General features: G+C 40.4%; 1 protein-coding gene across 4 annotated transcripts in view; it reads right to left on the bottom strand.

The window, feature by feature from the left end:
* The window catches only part of mlphb (melanophilin b), a 41,889-nt gene extending 37,804 nt beyond the window's left edge, over nucleotides 1-4,085 (bottom strand). For all 4 annotated transcript variants that reach the window (XM_085384603.1, XM_085384605.1, XM_085384604.1 and 1 more), the window contains exons 1-2: nucleotides 3,995-4,085; nucleotides 1,019-1,191 (exon numbers count right to left, since the gene is read on the bottom strand). In XM_085384603.1, the coding sequence (XP_085240729.1) occupies nucleotides 1,019-1,143 (125 nt within the window). In that variant the 5' untranslated portion in view covers nucleotides 1,144-1,191; nucleotides 3,995-4,085. The remainder of the gene's footprint in view (nucleotides 1-1,018; nucleotides 1,192-3,994) is intronic.
* Nucleotides 4,086-25,462: the final 21,377 nt, after the last annotated feature.

Below are 25,462 nucleotides of genomic sequence, written 5' to 3'. Positions count from 1 at the left end.
GTGGAAAAGTCATGTTTCAAACATGATGGGACTCACAATCACCTGGGTGTTAAACTTTGAACCACTGTAACTCCTTCAACATCCTTAGGTTAAGAGTGCAGGTCACAAAAATGAGGCAAGTCATGGTTAGGCAGGCCGTTTTACCAAGGGCAGTGCATTAAGGCAATAAAGCTAAAAAACACCTTGTGAGTAATGATGCACATGACATTTGACGAAATGCCCTGATGCAACACCTCAGAATGAGATCACACTAGACAGCCCAGTCTCATTAATCACATAACCCAGTGAGCCACGCACCAAAGGGCACATGCCAAATGACATGTGGCCTAACTGAAACATGCCAGCAGATTCAACAAAACCACCTTACTCTTCACCCCAGGACTGAAAATGGCCAGTGATGCAAAAATAATGAGCCGAAACTAAATAAGCTAAATAAGCTGACTGGATGCAGAGCTTCATTTCCTAAATAATCAACAATGAACAGTGAGCACTGAAAAAAACAAAACAAACTTCATACTTTTAAAACAACACATGAACTGTCTCTATGGATCAACAGAAGCATTTGTCACTGAGAGGCAATGAACACTGCAATACAGTGGTCTCAGAATACCAAGAAGAAAGTCAAAAGAATAAGTGTTTCACATATAATAATCATGTAATCCTTATTCAGCATACGCATGTGGGATAGATTAGGGTAGCAGAATAAAGTCCCATAATTTACCAAGTCAAATTATAAAGGTGAATACATACAAGAGCAAGAGGAGATCTAATAGTAGAAGAGATTTCATTTCAAAGAAGTTTAATTCAATTTGTTTAATCGTTTGTGTAACTTAATGTGGGTCTGTTTTATTGTTGAGTTTTAAAGTTAAACCTATTAGTGGGAAAAACTCCAACCATCTTGAAATTGGTAGATAATGTTAAACAATTTATGATTTACTGCTGCCAAATAATTCAGTTGGATAAACACCAGCCAGACATCTACACCAATGACAAATTACAGAGAAATAAGTGAACTTACCCAAGCCTGTCCTCTTCCTTCTTCCTCAGATCAAAATCTCTCTGGACAACTTCCCACACATGCTGAGCCTCCTCATCTGTGAGCTTGGAAAGATCAAGCTTCTTGCCTGCAGTGCTGCCAGGCATGATTGTGAACCTGATGCCTGCAGACTAGCAATCTCCCTGGGTTTTGGGCTGTAACAAACAGAAGTAGTTTAAGTCATTAGTCAGCATTAATAGCACCCTGTGGCATATAACAATATAGGAACATTTCTGCATGCATTGTAACGTTTAAGATAAACTCTGAATGATGAGGTTTATAGCATGACATGTGAGTGATCAAATTCTATCACATTCTTTGGGGATGATCACGTCATGTTTATTAGTGCAAGCTAAGTGTTTAAAACAGATTTTTTAAACAAAGTTTGCATGTAAATGTCCCTGCAAGTCCAACGTACGTGTGAGTGGAGAGTGGAAGTGGAATTTAATAAACAGCTTTCTGAACTGACTCACTGAACTCAGTTTGCAAAATCTAACCAAACAGCACAGGTCATGGATATGCATTACATATCCTGTCTCACTACTGTATGAGAAAAAGATTTTTTTAATATTAAAGGTCAGGTTCAGATTTATTAAGTCATCCCTGCATGTGCTGAAAATGTTCTCTTCCTATAGTGGCTACAAAAAGACATATGGGACTGAATCTAGAGAGTTGCACCAGTTCCAGATGCCAGCTTTGGCTTTAAAAAGCATTGTTGCATATGATGAGGTTCAGGCTGTATTTATGCCTTGTGTCACCAGTCTACACTGAACACTTTAGGCCCCTTAATACCAATCACTTGAGGTTTGAATGCCAGAGCCTGTCAGATAATTGCTGCTAACCATGTGCATCTCTTTGTGGTAACAGTTCACTGTCTTCCGATGGCTTCTACCAGCATGAGAATGTGTCATCTCAAACTAATTTCATGAACATGACCTTAATCTTAGTAGACTGTGCCTCCCCAGTGATTAGATCTAAATCCAGTAGAATCAGGAATATGCTGGAACAAATCTGGACAAATGACAAATGAAGTTCATGCAATCAACAAGAACTTCAGATTTCTTTTTGTTGAATCCATGACACTTAGAGCTGAGGCTATTTGAGAGTAAAGAAAGGCCCAACCTAGCATTTGCAAGGTGTTCGCATGGAGTGAATACTTGACCAACTATTACAGTTTTTAAGATCCACCAGGTCAACGTCAACCCAGCTAGTGTGTGTGTCCTGTTTGTTTTAGCCACAATGCTAAATGGGCAGATTTACAGAAAGAAATGAATTCTCATACGTTTTGGAATTGGAGTGTTTCCTGTTTAAAGAGCTGTTTTTTCTACTTGGGTAGTTTATACAAGTGACGTTCTATACAAACTGAGTACATGTTAACTAAAACCTAAGCCTATAATCCTCAATGGGTTGCAAAGACCCAGTAGACCACAGATGTTAAAGTTTGGTTTGCAAACTCCACTGGAAATGTAAGCAAATAAACCTGAATGTGGGCTACTAGAAACTAAAAGCAAAAACACTTTTTGTCGCAGGGGGCATATATTCTGTAAAGTTGGGCATTTTAATGATTTTTACGGCAGTCTGTGGTGACTGACTTGCTTTTGGAGTTAGCTTCAAATGTCCAATAGAAGAACTGCAGTCTTTGTCACTTTCAAACCTCCAGGGCTTGTTGCTTGGCTTTAACTGATACTGATACTAATACTGCACTCCACCCTATAGTGATTACTTTTGGCAAATGTCAAAATGCTCTAAGGTTTCAAGGCCTCAAAATGGGACTTTACTCTACAGTATAGTACATTTACTTCCTGTCTTCATAGAAAAGCTTTATTGTGTTTGTGAGTCACTCAAGCTGTCACTCAAGAGCTGAAAACAATGTCCTATGGGGAAATCTACTGTCAAGTTCATTTTTCACTGTTTTGCCCAAACATATGAGACCACTATATTAAGAGCTTAAACCTTCTCAACCACATGGATCTGTCCTGTGATCCAGAAAGGTTTGGCACAGCTCAACAATTACATCACTGCAGGATTTTAATCAAGTTTCTGTTATAATGGAGCCTCGACAAAATATTTCACATGGTTCGGTTTCAGAATGCATTACTTTCAGAGGATGAGGTAAGGCCACTCAAGCTGACAGAATGATACACATAAATAAGTGAAGGAATGTTCCGGATGGTCACATAATTGTCTTGTTTTCCAGAGGCCATGCAAGAACAACTCTTCCATCACGTGACTGGCCAACCAAATCTAATTTCTCCTTGTGCAAGTGGGCAGTAATGTTAAAAACAAGCGCGCCAGTTGAGAGAAAAACAAGTTTCATTGAAATGGTAGAATATGAACACATCATTTCTCACAGTTTTCCCACAGTTAAACTCTTACATGTTAACAGGCGAGCTATGCTACCTCTACGTGTATTTGTTAAGTGGGTGTGAGCTACTGATTTCGCTGTGCTGTATTAAGTAAACATTGTAAAGAAGTGAATAAGAAGATTAAAAATTCCCAAAAGCAATCAGTATGGCACTTTACTTTTAATAATCCTATTTTCTGAGGTCTGTAAACTGAACATATTCTGAAATGAAATTCAGGGAAATTATTGTTCCTGCAATGTATTCAACAGGTGCAGGTGATTTGCAGCAATCCTTATGTTTGCAAAGGGAAGGTTTTACAGCAGGTTTGGAGACATTAATCCTGGGATAGTTTTGCTCTAAGAAACTGTAGCGATAGCAAACAAGTTCTTTATTTCTCATAAAGTCAGTTTACACTCTTTGCAACCTATGCTACCTCTGAGGAGATTAAAGGAAATTGACTTTAAAAAACATAAAAGATGTGTCTTTCATTAAAAGTTAAAACTTTTCAAGACATACATTTGCCCCAATGACACAAGTTAAAACCCTGACAATTAAAGTAACACGATTCTTACAAATCAGGAGATATGAACACATTAACAAGACACTGACTTACCTTTGTGGTGGTTTAGTTGCCTGCAGGCAGTGTTTCCTCTAAAGGCAGACAAAGCTGACTGCAGGGCAAAAACTAAGTAGCAGACAGCAATGCTAATCACATGTCTTGTTAACCAAGAGGAAGAAAAGCCGGGGAGACAGCCTCCTCTCCGCCTTCTTTGACTTTACTTCAAAAGGTCTGGCTTTAAGCTTGCCCTCCCCCCAGGCCTCATCCATAGCATTATTCAAATATACTGGACTTGCTATTTTGTCAGGAAAGTAGCTCAATAATGGTAATCAATCAATTTGCAAGCAATTATTTGGGAGCATTAGATCACAAGGACGGTCAGAACATGCTGTGATCGGGAGGTTATATTAAAGCCAGTCACATGCAGTGGATCCTGAGTTAGATGAGAAAGTGTGATGCATGACTACAGAGCTATTAACCTTACTTAATTAATACCCGATATCCTCCATTATAGTTTTGAAAAGAAAAACACTTGATCTTCTAACATGGGAAAAAAAGCAACCCCCCCCCAAAAAGCATCACTGCTGTTAATAATTGATGCATTGCCGTGTTTAAAGAGTACTTAGAAACACAACATAGTTGTAGGCCTGTTATTAATACAGCAGGTGGATCAGTTTTCTTTGTTAGAAAGCTATCAGGTTCAAGTACAAAGCCAAACATTTTATGCTTTGAGCTACAACTTGGAAGTGCTTATTTTGTGTTGAAATCATTACAGTCACACGATTTTGGAGAAACTTCTCATAGATGATGATGAGAATGTACAAAGACAAGATGATTATGTAAAGCATCCAACTGAATGTGAAAATCAACAGGGACTGAACTGAGAGGACCTCTCTTTGGTAATACATTTATGTCATTCTCCTCTTATAAACATAGGATTTTCTCCCATTCCTTCCCTCAGCTCATGTGTGTATTACCAAAAGGGCTGATTTGAGCCATGTGACAGGTTCAGCAATCCAATTTTCTTGTTTGTGCAACCACTAGTCCCTATAAGTTCCCTGTGCAATAAATAAACATGAACACAGTATTTTTTTTGCACTTCACATTTTTGTGACTTTATTACATTCCAGTGGGTGGATCCATATATACATACAGTAGTTTCTTTCAAGACATGGAAAGGCTGAGCTAGCCCAATATGCACATTACATACTAGAATAACGTTTGGCTTATAAAAAAACTGTCTGTTCAAAGATGAGCCAAATCTGGAACAATTTGAATATACACCAGCAAATATTGAACTGAAGAGGACTTTAATTGCCTATGATGGGCTCACTGTTACAGGCTTAGCGGCCGGTCTTTTGATCTGGACAAATGTGTATTCCCTACACAGTTGGCAAGTGGTTTCTGCCAGTCATATATATAGGCATAGGAATATGGTGCAGCACAGAAAACCTTGTGACTGTTTTGGTCACTATCATTTTGATGCGGTTACATGTAGTTTGCGACTTGTCTGCCAACACTTGATAAGTGTGGGAATGAAACTGAAAAATGTGACACAAATGGAGACATTTGCCTTAAAAGTAAAAGCTTCACCTTTTCAAGTGTTTTAGTTGCAGGGGCAAAGGCCAGCCCTATAAAAAAGGTTGTTGGGACACAATTAAGGAATGTTTTGGAGATGATCAATATTCCTCACAAATTTCATTCTTATTTCAGAAAGTTAAGAAATCCAGTGAAATTGCTCTACTTAAAGTCTCAAATTACATTTTGATGGCTGCAGATAAGCAGATAATAGAATAGAATAGAATAGAATAGAATAGCCTTTATTGTCATTGTACAGAGTACAACGAAATTGGAGTGCCACTCCCTTGGTGCAAGTTTCAATAATAAATATAAATGTAAAATATAAAAAGTACAAAAAAAACAATCGTAAGTACTCAAACAATAGTATGTACAATATATACAGGATAGCAGCATTAATATAATGACAGTATGAATAGCAGCATAATATAATGACAGTGACGGTATGGAATAGGTTCAATTGTTTTTGTGCTTATTTACTACGGTGATAGCTCTGGGAAAGAAGCTATCCCTGAATCTGTTTGTCCTGGTTTTATGTGACCTGTACCGTCGGCCTGACGGTAATAGTTCAAACAGTTGGTTGCTGGGGTGAGAGTGGTCCTTGATGATATTGCCAGCTCTGCTGAGGTACCGAGAGTTTGCAGTGACCTCCAGGCTGGGCAGAGAGCAGCCAGTGATCTTCTGGGCTGTGTTGATGACCATCTGCATAAGGTAAGGGATCAGTCCTTGTTTTGCTTGACCTCAGCTCAGCCTTTGATATCATTGACCATCAGATCCCGATCCATAAGTTCAACTGCATGATAGGAATTTCCAGCCCTGTTTTGGATTGGTTCATTTCAAACTATTTGGTTTTCATGGGAAGCTTTTGGTGAGTGTTGCTTGTCTAACATATGGCAGTCCTCAAGGATCTGAAAGTCCTTTGTTATTTATATTGTATATTCTCCCATTAGGTCATAGTATAGTAGTATAGTCAATTCTTAATATTTGTTTGCAGATGACCTTCAACTATATCTCTCTTTTAAACCTCACAAATTGACAAGTTATCCATTTTAAATGATGGCAAATAACTTTTTGTCACTTAACAGAGTGACAAATTATCACTCCTGAAACATTATTGGCAAAATCAAATAGTGATTGGGGTCCTTTTCATCCTGTCTGAAAGATAACATGTGGAACCTTGGGTTAACTTTTTATCAGCCTTTGACATTTGATGCTTATATTAAGCCTCTAAAATGCTGTTGTTTTTGGTTTTGTTGTTGTTGTTTTTCATTAAAGAAATACTGTTGAGCTAAGCACTGTCTCAAAAAATGAACTGGAGATACCTGTATACTCTTTCATCTCCTCTTGCTTGGATTTTTGGATTATGCACTTCTTGTCTGAATAAAGCATCTATTAATCATCTCCAGTCTGTTTAAAATGCCGCTGTAAGGCTTTTAACTCACTCTCATAAGTCTTCGTGTATCACCTTGCTTTTAAAGCTTTTGCACTGGCTTCCTGTCAGGTTTAAATTTCAGTTTTTCCTTTATCGACTTATGAGGTTAGGCCCCCGCCTATAATATGGAACTGCTCCGAGTCTGTTTCGCCGCACCCTTGACTCTGTGACATGTTTTAAAAGCAGCTGAAATCCCAACTGTTCATAAAGGCATTAGGGTGGTGTTTGTGTTTTGTGTTGTGTTGCTTGATTTATGTGTATTCACTTTGCCTTTGGTACCGACTAGTTGTATCAATTTACCTCAGTAAAGCACTTTGTGACTGTTGCTTGTGTTAAAAAGTCCTACAAAAAGAAAGTTTATTTATTAACTTATAGTGAGTTGTTATACTAATACTTTGTTACATATGGTGACAAATGAATGCAGAAATGTCTAGCAACAATGCTGTAAGTTTAAAATGAATCATCCTCTAACTTTTCGTACAATTGAATAAACACAACCTACGCTGTGTTTATAAATTCCTCTCATCTTCTGTATTTAAATGGACACAATGGCGATCTTTCAAAATCTGCTCAGATGGATGCAATTAAGGTCACATATTTAAAACAAACTAAGCAGCCTTAATAAACACCAGTAAATACCATTAATTTTTCACTTGATGTTTGAACTATCTCAGCTGTATTTACCTTTTGAAATTTAATTGTCTTATCTGACAAATGCTACCATTTGTTGCAAGATAAATAAAATTCAAGAAGCTGGTTTTAATGAGTTTAATTCTACCAATTTTGTAATCAGTTAGCAATAATTCGCAAGTATGTGTGTCTATGTTGCATAGAAGGTATATGATGGATGTAGTTTGAAGTCAATGCAAAAGTGCCTTAAACATGCATTGTTTATAATCACCAGCAGGGGGAGACACATGGAGAGCAGAAAATAGGGACATAGCTTCAGGGTCTAAAAAGTGAATTCAATCTGGAAGCACACTGAACTTGCGTTCTTTTCAAAGGGACAACTTCTCTGACCATCTGCCATGATCTAATTTTGTGTCACACTATAAAAACAAACAAACAAAAAAAGAGCAACAACAAAAATCAGATCTGTAAATTTTATTTATTCTACATGGAACTCTGAGATAATGCTCTATAGTGTCATCATATGTGTTGTGTGGCAGGCAGGATTGGACCTAAATGCAGGACTCTCAGAGATGGGACTTAAACTCTAAACACAACTTTATTTGCTGGAGAAACTTGTCATAAGAAATTAACTTTATAAAATAAACCAAAAACCTCAAACATGAACTAGAAACTAAACTAGACTTGCTAGAATTTCACCAGGAACACACAGCACAGAGCGGGTATACAGTACATGGAGGTTAACGACACAACACAGAGCAAGGAAAACACAGGGCTTTAATACAAGAGGCAGTAACGAGGGAATGGGAAACAGGAGGGAACACAGCTGTGCCCAATCAAACATAATGAGACCAAGGGGAAGCAAAACTGAAAACATAGACACAGGACACAGACTGTAGAACAGGAAAAATGAGACAATTCACAAAGACGCAAACTAGACAGTAAGATATAGAAACATGACAGACCTGGAAAAAAAGGAAACATGAAGCACAGAGACAAAAAATAACCAGACGTGAAACACGGAGAAGGTACAGAAAACTGAAACTGGAAGCAGGAAAATTTTTTTAACATGAACAAAAAACCATCAAGAGAACTCAAAACCAGGAATAACAATAATCAAGGGTTATAAATTAAACACAAACACAAAGCACTCGGTGGCAGACTCAGTGCCGTGACACACAGCTGTTTTTCCTAATGACTTTATGAGCTTAATAGCTTATTAGGTTAAAATTAAACGGAGTATGTTATGATGTGCCTTTTAAAAATTAAAGCCTTTACCGGAGTAAAAAAATAAAAAATTGTTTTATCGACAAATTCCTACAACAGTCAATTAAACAGGTTATGCTTTGCTGGCAACTTATGTCTTAACTTCAATGGGACTTGTGTTCATGTCATGCTGGATGTGTCTATCTTTTTATACAGTCTATTTTGACATCACTACAATAGACAGTTTAATCAGTAAATCATATGTTAAAGTACTGTCTTTATTTAAGCCATGTTAGCTAACAACATTGATTAGATCAAGGTATGGAAATGGCAGCTCTTAACAACCTACTAGTGTGTGGCCTTTATTTAATTTAGTTTTAAGATATTTTTTTGTTGAGTGAGTCCCCAAAAAATAATAATATTCACGTATCCTACAAATGCATCAGCATTAAAAAACAAACAAACAAAAATAAACAACTTGTAATCATATGGACTGCCCTCTTCTGGTCATTAGAAAGAATGCATATTTAAGGCAATTGCACATCAGCTTCACTTTTTAAATGTAGAAGAAGTCTTTTTATATACAGTTTGTGATAAATACCTCTTACTGCATTTATTCCACTTTAACTTTTAAGTTTTAACTGAAGCCACAGAGATCATGACCCCATTTAGCCTTTTTAAAAATCTGGAATGAAAAACTGAAAACAAACTATTTGAAAGAGTGAAAGAATTTCTCCTTATGCCTCTTCTCACTATTGTTTGAATTTAGGCCCATTTTGATTAAGAATTTACTTTGACATGGACCTGTTGATTATCTCTTCCTGGTTTTTCAGGAGTTCTGGGCCTTGTTTCCTGTACACACTGGAAAGCATGTAGGGAAAGGTCCTGTTTTCAATGCTGCGATAAGCCTGTAACAGCAGGAAACGTACTCAGATGCCCTGGAATTTAAGGGAGTCATGCCTTCACTGAAAGTTTTTCTCTATATTAAATTGAAAGTTGATGAAGTATCAGCTGAGTCTCTGTGTCCAAGTGTGTGTGTGTGTGTGTGTGTGCATGTGTGCATGTGTCCATGGACCTCATCATGTGTTGCTGGGTCTTTTTTACATGCTGCACTACTTTGTCTTGTGTTTTTCTGAACAGATACAAACTTCAAGTCATCTTGGCTTTTAGTTAGCTTAAATAAATGGTCGTGACAGTGCTAAGTTCTTAGAATATAATCCAAAGCATGCAGCATCACATTAATGACTAACTTGAACTAACTGGATCATCTCTGAGTTGAAGTTTTAACCTGTTTTTGCAGTTTTCTTTCTGCTTTGTTATGATATTTGTCTCTGTCCACTGGGGATATGAATTATTGAGAACAATTTCATCTTCCTTGTGTTAATGTATTCACAATTAGGCTAACCGTATCTGTAGATAGATGGATAGATGGACAGACAGATTGAAGCCAGAGGGGACGTTTTTGTGCTACAGCAGCATCAAAAAAGAGTTTGAGTAAAAATAGTACAGCCAAAAACAAACAACAAATACATAACACAGTTAAAATAAAAGTGTCACCAGTGCCTGGTAAGGAATTTATATATTTACAAATGTGATTAAAGAAACAGGTAAAAATAATGTTAGTTAAAAACATTAAAAGTAAGCCTGACATTGTGTAAGAGAGAAGTGCAAATTGCATTAAAAACAATATGTACACTATAAATGTAAGAAAACTAGTTGCATGAAGTTAAAACACAAAAATATCTTTGTAATCTTATGCCTCACCTGTCACAGGATGTGACAGGTGAACAAACCTGATACTGGTAGGAATGATTTCCTAAATTAGCCTGAGAAGAAGGAGCTCTGCTGCCTCAGAAGTGTTGGAGTGGAGCAGGTGTGATGGGTTTTCCATGATGGAGAGTAGTTTGTTCACTGACCTCCTGACCCTCACTGACTCAAACGCCTTCATATTCTGACCAGTGATGAGTCCAGCCTTGTGGATCAGTTTGTTGATCCTGCTGGCATCTCTGGCACTAATGCTGCCCCCAGACAACAGCAAAATAGATGCCACTCGCTACCACAGACTGCTGGATGATTTCCATTATAGTTTCAGTTGTTTCTCATATATTTCAGAGTTTTTCTCTTGTATATATTTGTGATTTTTTTATGTCAGTTTGGCACTTTGATTCATAAATTTGGCAGTTTATGTTCTAACATACACTAACAACTTTAATATATATATATAAAAAACTTAATTAAACTAATTTATGCACTTCTCTTTGTTGTTTATTTCTTAGAATTTGAATATGGAAATTTGTACTGACATCATGTCCGTCATCAGATTCAGCCAGCAGACAGGGAGTGAGCACAATCCTTGTTTGCATCAGAAAGGTTTGTGGTTCTGTTTCCAGAATTTAGCATTAGATGGTAAAATAGGAGCCCACTTTTATTATGAGTGTTAATATTGCGGTCACTGTCTTTTCACTTAGTGAATTTTTATTGAATCATTCTTAAGTAAAGTAAGACCAAGATTAGAATAAAGATATTGTAATGTTAAAAGGTTCTTTATGCACTTTCTAATGGGAAACACAGCGCAGCAGTAGTTTTATGGGAATCCCCTGTTTTAAGACTGCAGAGGCTTTAGCTGGAAAAGTTTCCTTTCACACATCCAGCTGGGCACTGCTGGCTGTCCTTGCATTTTTTTCTTATGTGAAATCTGTTTGGACCAACTGACAAAGGCTCATTCTAAAGACAGTTTTAGTGCTGCAGTCACATATTCCACACAACAGAGAGCGAAAAAAATCTCCCTTTCCATTTCCTTTTTTGCATGAATGTTTTTGTACTTTTGTGTCACATATTTGGAGTGTAAAAAAATCCAGAGGTATTTTACTTAACCTCTGACTGTCCTCTTTAGAAAAACTACAGGCTATGTTATTTAAGCAAATTCCCAAAAAGGAATCAACGCAGAAGCGATGCGACTTGTGAATTTTGTTTGTCTAAAAGAAAAACAGAAGATTTGAACATGTGACTTGGTTTGATTACTGTTTCCAGCCAATGACCACGGTTTCCTTAAATCCTGGCCGCAGTTGTTCCAAAAAGCCCTAAACCGAACCAAAATGATGGTGTGTCAGATTCGTAAACAGTTTTATTTTTTGTTGACATGTCAGTAAAAAAAATGATGTCATCGGTTTGTTCCCGGCATCTGGACAGCATTTACAAAAGGTGTTTTTGTCATTTGGTCTGCAGCACCCACACTCTGGTGCTAAAATGTTCAATTTAAAGATACTTTGTCTTGTTAAGTATGCTGTCAAGTGTGCTGCTCAGCCTCTCTTTCTACACTGCTTAGGGAAAATGAATCATACCTTTTTAATGCACTCTGGGACTCATAAGCCTCTGAGCGTTCTTATGCTTGTTATCGTGCAATAGTTGGAAGAAGCTCTCAGTATGATCGATCATGTAATACACTCCACAAAGTAAGTCTGAAGTTTTGGGAAATGCCCCAGCTTTCTTCTCTTTGCTTTCATATGACTGAACATTATCTTATTGGTAAGTATAAAACTATTGTCCCTTTTTAAATTGTTTTAATTACACCAGAGAAAGTCCTTTATCTTTATGAAGACCTGGCAGTTGACACCAGCAGCTCTTAACGTTAGATGTAGCACAATCACAAATTACATCAAAACCTTTAAAAGTTTCCTTTTACTTCAGCAGCATGATGATGCATGAACGGCCCTGATTCAAGGTCTGGCTATTGTCAGTAAGACTAGAAAAGTGTTGTTTGAAACCCTACTCTGATAGATTTCAGAATTCTGGGACCTCTTACTGCTCATTTGTTACTGTTCAGTAGATCTCCAATCAAACTTTAAGTCTTTACGTGCCACAAATCTCTTGCCTAGAGATTCTAGAGGTTTGGATACAGATTACTGTGCAATACAAGTTTAAAGCTGAAAGTGGTGTGGTGCAAGATGCATGAACATCCAGTTAACACAGTGACGTTGGAAAATCTTTATGTTCTGTATCCGGGTATCCTTTGGGTCCACTGTTCCCACCAATGCTTCCTCCAAAAGCACTGGGTTACTGAGAGCAACAGATGTGTGCAGCATCATGTTCTTTCCAAGTTATCTGGTAAGAGGATCAAGGCCAAAAAATCTTCAGCAGTGATCAGTCTGTGGGTGCACTTAAAATTGTAAAGCTGGCAAGAAACCACTGAAGGGTTGAAGGGACTGAAAGAAAAAATATGGCCTCATCCCTTGGAGAGGATTAGGAGGCTGGCAACAACTTTCTGTAGTGACTGCAGATGGAGACATTTTTCTTGATGAGCCATGAATAAATGGAGTTACACTAATGAGGCAATTGCTGCATGAATCAGCTTCTCCATGTCTGCAAATACAAAGAGCCGATATGACTTGAAAGATACAATTGTTATACAAGCACAGTGGGCCTCAGACCAGCATAATTAGGATTTTTGGATTATCACAGCTCTGACAAACACTTTCATTTTTTATAGTATACAATGTTCAGCTGGTGAGAAGAGTTTTCATTAGCTTTCAGCTTGAGTGCATCATCTGTCTGAGGAAATTGGCAAATTCTAATATTGTTCACAGCAAGCTGAAGAGCCACTTAGAAATGAAATATTCCTTCTCAAAAGACACTTAACTTCAAAACGGTGATGACGGTGACTGAACCAGACAAACAACTTGGTGCACTGTGTGAAAGTGTACAATAAGCTGATAGCGGGTTATTGCATTGCAAAAAAGTAAGATTTAAAACATATACCACATTCAAAACAGCCTTCATCTGCCAGTACATTTAGAAGAAGACAGTGAAGAAGACATGATTGTTAGAGCTGAGAATATCTTGGACAGATTGCCAGTCACAGGAAGATAAGACAAAGTGGGTACACCTGGATGAAATCTATCAAGATACTGGGAGAACATTCACAATTTCTCTACACGGATAGTCACCATCCATCCAGGATATTTAAATCATGATGGCAGGATTGCAATGAACCAAACTATCTTGTATTAACATCCATCTTACCTCACATACCAACTTTGGTTAACTATGACCCACCTTCCCTGTTAAATTTTCATGTACAATAAAAGATTGTTGGTAGGTGGACTTATTATTTTAATTTTTTCTAATTTCTTAACTGATAAATAAAGTGTCTGTTATGACCACGTTTAAATCAATGAACAGTGATTTAAATGCAGGCTAAATTTTAGTGAGGAAAATTATCGAGAGCAGAATAATTTATAGAAAGTCCCTTACATTTGTCAACTGTGACAACTGTGGCAACATTAAACGACAGTCCAAAAAGTTATGGTGATCAGTTAGAAACATGAAGAAAAACATAAGGAACAATGGAAATGCCGTAAGTCATGAGATAAAGACAATCTAGTTACTTGCAGGAGAAAGAGAGGGGGATTATAGACACCAAGTAGAAGCAGAAGTGACAAATTCAAGACAGTTGAAAATATTGAGGGTTGGGCAGACAGTTAAGCAGTAGGTAGGACTGACAGAGGTAGGAAGTAAAGCTGACAGCAGGATAAAGAGACCAGGAATTGTCACGGCTCAGTCGCCAGCAGTGAGGAACAGACTCAAAAGCCGATTCACCATGAAGGCTCAGAGCTAAGAATCCAGAAAACTTTATTTACAAAGAGGTGGAAAACAAAATGACCAAGTACTAACGCTATGAACCAGGTTAGAACAAAAACAGGTACTGTGATTAGCAAGCTAGAATACAAGAGACATGAGCTATGAAACACTAGTGCAGGAAGGCTGGGAACATGAACTTAACAACTGGCTGGGCTTGGCAGGGAAACTGTGGCTTGAGAGTTGATGGACTAGGAACAGAAGGAAAAGGGAATCAGGGTGGTCTTGAGAAGTAGTGAGCAAAGTCCAGATGAAAATGTCAAAAGTCTTTTGAAACAACTGTATGATGTATCTTGTTCTTGTACTGTCTCTGTGCCTTTCAAAAACATAAATGAAAAAAAAAAGAAAATGTTAAAAGTCTTACGCATTGGAGGAGCTGGACGGGGAAAGGCGAGTGGTTGTGGTCTGGGTGAGTCCAGTGAGGATTGAGCCTGAGGTTCCAAGCAGTGAAGCTCATGACCATGGGTCACTGATTAACTGTTAAAATGCTCATCAGCTCAGGTTAAAGGCAAGTGTTTATTATGTGATCTAGATATGATGGGTATAATGAATTTTATAGTTGGCTTTAAACACTTTGAAACTTTAATTAATTTTCTCATCAGCAACCTGGAAACACTCCATTGTTGTTGATGTTCTAGCTTCTTCTTTTGGCTCCCTATACACTGTTAAATGTAATTAGTTTCCAGAAATGTAAATTTTTTTTTTAAACTCGTTGCCTTAAAAAGAAAAATTAAGTACTGTTTACTTAAGATGATTAAGTTAGGGCAACCCACATGTTGTGAGGGGTTGCCACAGCAGATGCCTGCACCTTACCCTATGCCCTACAGCCCCATCTGTCACATCAACTCTCACTACATCAATAAATCTCCTCAGCTCTTCCTCTTTTGCCCCTGCCTGGCAGCTCCATCTTCAACATCCTTGGTCCAGTATCTCCACTGCAGTCTGCATCTGTCTGCACATGTATGTACCGTCTCAGCCTTGCCTCTCTGACTGTGTCTCCAAACTGTGCCTCTGAAGTGCTCATTTCTATTCTCATCCATTCTGGTCACTCCCAATGCAATTCTTAACATCTTTAGCTCAGCTACATGTCTTTTCGTCCATCTAAAACCATTCACAAATCACTCCTGAAACTCGTCTCCACCCACTCCACCCTGCCTGCACTGTCTTCCATACCTCTCTTGTGCACAGTCCTTTGCTTTGGATGTCTGAACCCAGCCATTTAAACTCATCCACAGTCACCACCTCTGCTCCTTGCATCTTTACCTTTCCACCTGTGTCTCTCTCATTCACACATGTGTATTCTGTCCTGCTTCTTTCGTTCTAATGTTCTCTAATGTCTAATTATTTCTGGATCTGGATTCAGATGGATGTGAGATGGTGATTTACCACAATTAGCCAAAGTCATTTATGAGAGGCAGAGGGTCCAAAGATCTATCACTGAACTCTGTGCCATCCTGAAGTAGCTAGCAGTGTTTGCTTTCCTCCCATGTCAAAGTGTTTGCCACGCTTGTGCCACATTATGTAACAGCTGCTCCCCTACATGAACCTCTAAGGCGGAACATTCAGACTTAAATATTATTCCACTTGCTATTTCACTCGCTTGGCTTCTTGCCCTCTACTTCACTATGCTGTTTACTACATAGTTTCCGCTTTTCATGATTACATGGTGTATATTGTTTGATATACTCTATGCCATGATGGTGAGTTGGAGACTCTTTTAAAAATGAGTCATTCTTGACTGTAACGATTATCCAGCTGCAGACAGCTGGTTTACAATCCCTGTTGCAGCAACTTTAGATTGATTTAAAGCAAGAGTGTGAAAACGGCATGTTTGTCACATCAACAAAACTAAACAGGGGGTTGTGTAGCTATGAATTTTAAATGTGTCAACAGTCATGTCCTGTTATCTAATCACCCCATCCCCATGGTGCAAAACACTGTCAGCACCGCATGTTACATTAAGACAGACGAGGGAACGCAACTGTAAGCCTGATGAGTAACAATTATTTCCAGATGTCAAACAAGGCAACTCATTTTTCCAAATCATGGAAATTACAACTTTTCAAGGTAAGTACCACTCATGGACGACGGGGGGAAAACACGACGGTGAAATGAGTCAGTTCGTAAACATCAGCAGCTCTGAAGGGCCTTTTCAGGACAGCTTAGGACTGTGACAGAGTCCCACCACGTTTCCATCTTCAATGAGGCCGAAAATGTATTTCCAATCATGAATATGTATGTGATTTATTGTGGAGTTGTCATAGCTACTGGACTCTGCATTAATAGATTCCAGCTGTCAATTAAAGACATGCGTTGAGAGTTCAATGGTAGGCATTGTTCAGTCGGATCTGTGAGTCAGAGAAGCACTGGAGGAAGGGGGACTCTGTGGCCATACTTGGCAGGGCAAGAGGGACATGTGAGACACCAGAACCACGTTACAGCAACAGTTAAGTGTTGGAAAGGCATTCAGCCTCTGCCTCTTCTGTGGGGACAAGCAGGAGCCAAGTAACTGCTTTTCTGCAGAGTAGACATTTGCTTAAAAGCTGGTTTAAATAACTGAATGTTAATGTTACCCCCCAAAACCTAATGGAAAACATTTGATAGCATTAACTCATCAGAACATAATCAGTCTCCTCTGTAACTTTGATTTGAGTATATCTGGTCCAATTTTTGAGTTTACCTCCCAGTGAGATTGAGTGGGTGGTGTGGCGAGGAGGTGGTGTGGTGAGGAGGTGTGGTCAGCTGTGCCATCAGTTGTCATGTAAGAAGAGGTGTAACGGCGGTCTGAGGTTGGACATGGGAAAACTAAGAGAAGAATATTCCAGAATGACTTTCCAAACCAAAATGGGTGGAAATATGTGCGCATCACGTGACTGCCCGTGTTACTGAGGCCTTGTTGAAAAAGAACAGTGGACCCATGTTAGCAAAGAGACACTTGGAAGGGAATGACTTGTTCCTTTGAAAGCTTCCAAATAAAATCCCTGACAACAGGCACTTAAAAATCTTTTATGTTGTATAATGGCTTTACTTTCATTGTTCAAATCTTTTCTATTTTGCATACGTTGTTTACTACTAAAGTGAAGATTCAAAATGTATGAATGTATTACATCATATGGAGTTAATAAATCAGATTACATGCCATATTCATTGGATTTTGCCATAAAACTATTCATGCAAGATTGCCTTCTTGCTGTGTTGAAGTGCCGACACCACCACAGCACATATGCACAACGTGTTTTTATACCATACACATGCAGATTATTACAATGTCAAAAGCAGCCAGAACTCCTTCTGATACATGATCCCATGTTTGTGTTGCTCTAGAATAGAAGGAATCTTGGAATTCAACAACATGGATACCACAGAGACGCACTAGCATGTAATCCTCCAACAAAGTAAAGGTGCAGCACCTCTGGGAGATGATGCTGTGTAGACTGAATTTCAAAGATTGAGATTGCGATAGAAAGGGAACAACCACAGCAGAGTACAAGAGAAGTGTGAACTGTGGACAACGTCTGCTGTGAAGTTCTTTGTTAGCTCTATTCAAGGCACAAACAGTAATAGCAATAGAATTCTGGTTGTTCCACAGATTCTTGACATTGCTCTTGCAGAAAGCTACAACAGCCTCATACATGTCTGCAAACACTGAACGCTATACGTTGTTGAAGCCTCAAGGCACTTCAGTGGTTTGCGTGAAGATGCTTTGATACCACAACCTTTGACTTTCTGTTGGTCCGATGCATTTATTTCAATCCATTTGAGTACTCATTAAAGAAAACTGACATATTTTTGACTGCCTGTGTGGTACTGTGCAGCAGCAGCCATCAAGGTTACTGAGAAAGGAAGCCAGCGTGTGGACATACTAAACCGAAAACACTGGTTTAGGTCTATAGCTTGTTTCTCACTTCATAGCAACTGCACGAACAGGGTGAATATTTTTAAATTAAAGTTTGTTGCTTTGATTGATAGTTGTGCACACCCAAAGAGCTGTGGCTTGTAGCTATCTGCTAGGCCTCACTTCTGAAATTTAGGTCACTGAACAGGGCCTTTGGACTATGTGCATTTTTTTTAGGTTTTTTTAATAGAATTATCTGATGGCATTATATGGCTTATGGTGTAGTAGAAAGTTTGTGCTCAACCTTTGGTGAGTGACATTGTAGTACTTAGTACATAAGTCTGTTACTTAGCACTAACTAGCTGTTTTTGATGCTCAAGCAGTTAGCTTGTAACTTACCTCTCCACCGTCTTATGGTCACTTGTGGCTCCAAAACATGATAAAACATGCTGAGGCTTCAAAATGCAGCGTCCAGAGACTAGTGCATGACATCCTGTCAGGTAATGTAAATATTAAAAAGTTCAGCAGATTACTTGCTTTGCCACAGTACATTCTCATAGAGTTGCTAGCACAACTGAGGGCTCCAGTCCTCTTTTGCACTAAAGAAAACTGAACTCTGTTAATGGGGGCTTTCACCAAGATCCCAGTGATGATATTTCAGCTTGGGATGATGACATAACAATGTTTGGTTTGGCCTCCACGCGACCAGAAGTGGAAGACGGCGATTTGATGTTATCATTCAAAACCTGACCAGAGTGTTTATAAGGTTACTATCAGAACTCAGATTCCCTCCCCTAATACATCTTCCACTTATTAAAGAAAAGTTATGCAAAATGCTTAACTTTAATGCTTTGAGGTGTCTGTACAAACACACCAGAGAAGTTATCACAATTGTGTGAAATTAAGCAAAAAGCATATAAGCAATATTGTATATACAGTAAATAAAATGAAAATGAATGCTGTGTTTATATTTTTATATGCAAACATCTGAATTCCTGAGAAATTGCATATTATAATTTAGAAATGTTAAGCAGATACTAATAAAAAAATAAAGGGGAATTAAAAAGCAAAGGAAAGGAAAAAAGGAAAAATGCAAAACTGTAAGAAGATGAAACCAGATAAAGATTCAGGCCACAACAGTATGATGTCCACCACTCATCTGGACTCCTTGGTGCAATTCCAGGTTATCAGTGGTTAATTCCAATAAGAGCAAGGGAAATCAAAGGAAATGGGATCACTGAAGAATGGTACGCAGCTGAGCTCCTCATGTGTGCAACACATTTCTATTTTATAACTCCTTGCTGGCCTAAATTGTTTTTTTCCTCTCGGCCAGCTGCTTTCCCTCCCTGCTTCCTATTTAGTTTTGATTTGTTAGAATTCCTCTATTTCCCAGTGACCCTGTAGATGGTGTTAAAAATTACAGCACAAATCATTTGCATCTTACAGGCTATGCTTATGTGACAGAAATGCTTTTATTTATCATATAAAGAAGGCTGTACTGTAGGTGAATATTTTAGCTCTAAGTAGAATGACTTAATAAAAAGGACATTCACCATGCTTTTCCAGTTATGGTTGCCATTGTTTATCTCATAAACAAAACAACATGTCCAAATAAAAGACATAATAATGCCAAAGCAGAGGTAAGTGGGAACCTCCTACTGTGTGGAAACAGCAAAATAAAAGACTGTTCATTCCTGCCTCCTACCTTTGTAATGATTGCATATTGCAGTGTTTATCTATAACTTTGTCAGATGTTAAAGCTTTGAAGCTTGTGATGATGAAGCTGAATAAAACATAAGGCCACAAGATTCTCTGCCTCTCCCTGACCATCCCTGCAGATGTGAGGCCCAGCAGATAACTGAGATGAAGCACAGCTTTTTAAGGATCTGAGACCAAACAGATGCATGATGTGATAAGTAATTCCACAACAGCGTTAAGACAGAATACGGGGTGGGTTTATTCCCAAAGAGGAAACGGCTTGTATAAATAGTATAAATAGTTTTTGACCTTGTTTCTGACCAACACTAGCAGAGAAGACCAAGCATGGGGGAAAAAAATCACAACTCACAATAATTTCTATTGAGAGGTCAGTAGATTCAATTAAATTAAATTCAATTCTTTATACAGTGCCAAATCACAACAGTCGCCTCAGGGTGCTTTATATTGTAAGGTGGACCCTAAATTAATACATAGATATTCTTAGTGTATCGGCTGTGACCAGCTGACCTCTGCTGCTGCTCTGAAGTTTACTGCTTTTTGTGGATTTACACACCTAAATGCAAGATGTAAGCAAAGTTTTCATTAGTTGTCTTGATTGATTTCCATGCTCTACACTGACAATGTACTGTTTATGCTGTCTTTAAATAGACAGTATAAAGTTGGTGTGAAGGTTGACCATGAACACCACAGCTGCTATGCGACAGTTCAACACAATGCTCTTTACTTTAAATACATCATAGTAATACAGCAAACGAATCTGTTTATCCTTCATTTTAATGCACCCTTTAAATAGCACAAAGTTCAGTTTGTTTTGCTGAAGTTTCACAATATGAAAAACACAACTTCACATCATATACAGATTTAAGAATGACTTACATGTAAACTTTAAAATCTCAGTTTATCAAATCCCGCTGAGCAGTCCTTACATTTAAATCCAACCTAAAGTTTGGCTGACATTGGGTCGTGCAACATGACAATGATCCCAAACACGGCAGCAAATCTACAACAAGGTAGCTGAGAAAGAAAAGACTTACGGTGTTGCAATGAATCAGTGAAAGTCCACACCTCAAACTAATTGAGTTGCTGTGGTGGGACCTAAATGAAGTGAAGCCACGTTGTAAAATAAGTCGACCAAAATCCCCCACAGTGATGTGAGAGACCGATAAAGTTATGCAGAAATCCATTACTGCGGGTTGCTGCTCACAGTAATCTATCTACCACTAAAGATGGTTCGAAAAGCTGCAGAATCAGAAGGTGTAATTAGTTTTTCACAGGTCTGCATAGAATCATGTGAAAACCTTTAGTTCCACATGACTGTTTATATATATATATATATATATATATATATATATATATATATATATATATATATATATATATATATGTGTGTTTATATATGTTTATATGTATGTGTGTGTGTGTGTATAAAAAAACACCCAGCACGCCCCTGCGGGCGGTTTATCCTTCAAGCTCGGGTCCTCTACCAGAGGCCTGGGAGCTTGAGGGTCCTGCGCAGTATCTTAGCTGTTCCCAGGACTGCGCTCTTCTGGACAGAGATCTCCGATGTTATTCCCGGGATCTTGCACCCTGCTGTTATGTGCTGGATTGTCTCTGGGGCATCTTTACACAGCCTGCACCTGGGGTCTTGCCTGGTGTGATAGACCCCAGCCTCTATGGATCTTGTGCTCAGAGCTTGTTCTTGTGCTGCCATGATTAGTGCCTCTGTGCTGTCTTTCAGTCCAGCTTTGTCCAGCCACTGGTAGGATTTCTGGATATCAGCCACCTCCTCTATCTGCCGGTGGTACATACCGTGCAGGGGCCTGTCCTTCCATGATGGTTCCTCGTCTCCCTCCTCTTTCTTGGGTTTCTGCTGCCTGAGGTATTCACTGAGCACTCGGTCAGTTGGGGCCATCTTCCCAATGTATTCTTGGATGTTCGTTGTCTCATCCTGGACTGTGGTGCTGACACTCACCAGTCCCCGGCCCCCTTCCTTCCGCTTAGCGTACAGCCTCAGGGTGCTGGACTTGGGGTGAAACCCTCCATGCATGGTAAGGAGCTTTCTTGTCTTTATGTCAGTGGCTTCTATCCCCTCCTTTGGCCAGCCTATTACCCCAGCAGGGTACCTGATCACGGGCAGGGCGTATGTGTTGATGGCCCGGATCTTGTTCTTACCATTCAGCTGACTCCTCAGGACTTGCCTGACCCTCTGCAGGTACTTGGTGGTTGCAGCTTTTCTAGCGGCTTCTTCATTGTTCCCATTCGCCTGCGGGATCCCCATGTACTTGTAACTGTCCTCTATGTCTGCAATGTTCCCTTCTGGTAGTTCAATCCCCTCAGTTCTGACTACCTTCCCTCTCTTACCATCCGACTACACTTCTCCAGTCCGAATGACATTCCAATGTCATTGCTGTATAGCCTGGTAGTGTGGATCAGTGAATCGATGTCTCGTTCACTCTTGGCATACAGCTTGATGTCATCCATGTACAGGAGGTGGCTGACAACTGCTCCCTTCCGTAGTCGGTATCCGTAGCCAGTCTTGTTAATGATCTCACTGAGGGGGTTCAGGCCTATGCAGAACAGCAGTGGGGACAGAGCATCTCCTTGGTAGATCCCGCACTTGATGGTGACTTGTGCTATGGGCTTGGAGTTGGCCTCTAGTGTTGTACGCCACATCCCCATTGAGTTCCTGATGAAGGCTCTTAGGGTCCCATTGATCTTGTACAATTCTAGGCATTCCAGTATCCAGCTGTGGGGCATTGAGTCATAGGCCTTCTTGTAATCAATCCAGGCAGTGCACAGGTTGGTCAGTCTGGTCGTGCAGTCTCGGCTGACTGTTCTGTCTACCAGTAGCTGGTATTTTGCGCCTCTGGTATTCTTGCCAATTCCTTTCTGTGTCCCACTCATGTATTGACCCATGTGCCTGTTCATCTTAGCCGATATGATGCCTGACAGGAGCTTCCATGTAGTACTGAGGCAGGTTATTGGTCGGTAGTTGGAGGGGACCGGTCCCTTCTTGGGGTCCTTGGGGATCAGGACTGTCCGACCTTCGGTTAGCCATTCCGGGTGTCTCCCGTTAACTAGCAGCTGGTTCATTTGTGCTGCCAGACCCTCGTGGAGTGCAGTCAGCTTCTTTAGCCAGTAGGCGTGAACCATGTGGGGCCCTGGTGCTGTCCAACTCTTCATACTGGAGACCCTTTCTTGGATATCTGCCACTGTGATGGCTACTGGACCCTGTTCAGGGAGGTCGCTGTGGTCTGCCCTCATATCCACCAGCCACTGAGCATTGCCGTTATGGGTTGCGTTCTTCTCCCATATGCTCTTCCAGTATTGCTCCGTCTCCAGCCTTGCTGTTCTCCTATCTGTTTTCGTCTCTTGCCCACCAATGCCTTCTTGTTCCAGTAGCCCACTTTTCGTCAGGGTGGGAGTCCAGATTAAAATCCCGCTCCACCACAACCACCCACACATGCAGGACCTTGGAGTAGGGGTATGTCACCAGGGTGCAGAGGAGGCTACCCCCCCCCCCCCGTCTGTCCCCTTCTGGCTGCCTCTGCCTCAATTTTATCCCACAACTTAGACATTCACATTACTCACACTCTCATTACACATACATATAGGATCTTGGGGGTGGGCACGATACACGGAATCCAAAGTACCATCAGGGTATACACCCCACCCCTGGCGTCGTTGCCCACCTCTCAATTTTAAATACACGTAGACATTGAGGGCTAGCAGGAGGGACCATGCGCTTACCTGCTGCTCTCTGGCAGGTAGCTCCATGCCCTCCTGGGTTTTAAATGCACCTTAGAACACACATGCATCAACACTACAATGAGCGGGTGGAGGGAGGTTTGGAGTCTTCTCTCACCCCCATTCTCTGCGACCTGCTGGAGCGGGGGGGCTAGGAGGAGTTGGCCGTCCGACTGCGGTCTGGAGTGTGGGGCCTTCCTGCTGCTGTGGAGTCGGGGCGGTCTGCCTCCCCCCACCGCAGGGAAAAGGGTAACACCACCTGGGTCTGGGTGCAGTTCCCCCCTCCAGGGGCAAGGGTACCTAGACCCGGTTTGTAGAGTACGCTTGGGGAGTGTGATCGTGTGTACAGCGTCTCTTTATGTCTGTCTCCACGTTGGTTGAGTGTGGAGTAAGTGCATATGAGAGCATGCGGGTGGGAATGGATGTTTGTATCTGTGTGTGCCTGTATGTCTGTGTCTATATGTCAGGTTGGGTGTCAGGCGCCACCTCTCTGGGGACATCTTAGGCCCTCCAAGGTTTGGAGGCCTATCTCCCCCTACCACCACTTCCCTGCCAGTGGCGGACTCCCTCAGACATCGGTGCGTTGGTGGTTCTTTGTGTCCGGGGATGGGCGTCCAGGTACACACCGGCTCACTCCTTGGCGGCCGCTTATCGGGGCCTGGAGCCTGGGGCTCGCTCGGGCCACTTCGGAGGTGGGGTGCCCCCGGCCTCTCCGCCTGGGGCTCGGTCACTCAGGCACGGGTGGCTGCCGGCGGAGCTCACGGGCACGTCACTGCAACTCCCCCTGGCTTCTGCTCCGCGGCTGCTGAGTGAACCCTCATCTGGGACTCTCCTCAGCTCTTTCTGGGACAGTGGCGCGGCTGCCCCTCTGTTGGTCTTCCTTGGTCTCTTGTGTTCTGGGGGCCTCTGGATGTCTGGAGTTTTGATCTCCTCCATACCTGCTTCATGCCCTGGAGGACGGGGCTGTGGCCCCCCCCACACCCTCTAGCAGATCATTACATGAAGGAACCTTTAAAAAAACAAAAAACAAGCGCGTCCATGCTCACAGGTGTACACACGGGTGATCACACCCACAAACTACACCCTTTTTGGCTCCTACCTCAAAGCACTCTGTGTTCTGTTGATCTTATGTGCTGCACAATAATGTTTAATATTTAGTATTTACTGTCATATTCCCATATATCATTGTGATGTTGTTTATTCTATTACTCTTGTTCTCTTCTGCTTGTTTTCTTTTTTCTTTCTCAGCAGGTGATCCAGGTGATTGATATATGCATTTTTCTTTTCTTTTTTTTTTCTGCCCGTTCTGTTGGTTTATGTTTTTTGCCCTTCTCCCCCGTCCCTCTTCTCAGCTGTTTCTCTTTCCCTCTTTCTTTCTCCCCTTCTTTCCCCCAGTCAAGTCTGTCCCGTATTCAGTAAGTGAAAATAAAATAAACAATAAAAGGTGAATCAAATGGACCATTATGGCAAGGCTGGGATGGTCAATTTGGTAAAGTAAATCCGTTGGGCATCTTTCTTTGCCTTTAGACAACAATTCTGATGGCAAAAGAGCCAAACGGGACAGGCACAAAAAAAAAAAAAAAAAATTCGGAAATAGGAAGCTGTTAACTTTGAAGTTTTTAATAATGAAGTGGTTGTTTATTGTGTTATGTAATGGCTACACAATAATGAAACCACCAGGGTTTAGATTGGCTCACTTTCACTACACAATTCTGTTTGAAATCAGTTATGAAAATTCCAG

The sequence above is a fragment of the Rhamphochromis longiceps genome, linkage group LG16 (assembly GCF_057381845.1).
Source record: "Rhamphochromis longiceps isolate RC_006_pf linkage group LG16, R_longiceps_female_GT1.1, whole genome shotgun sequence".
In the NCBI taxonomy this organism is placed as follows: Eukaryota; Metazoa; Chordata; class Actinopteri; order Cichliformes; family Cichlidae; genus Rhamphochromis; species Rhamphochromis longiceps.
Note: the sequence above shows the minus strand (reverse complement) of the source record. Positions and strands in the feature narration are given on the sequence as shown.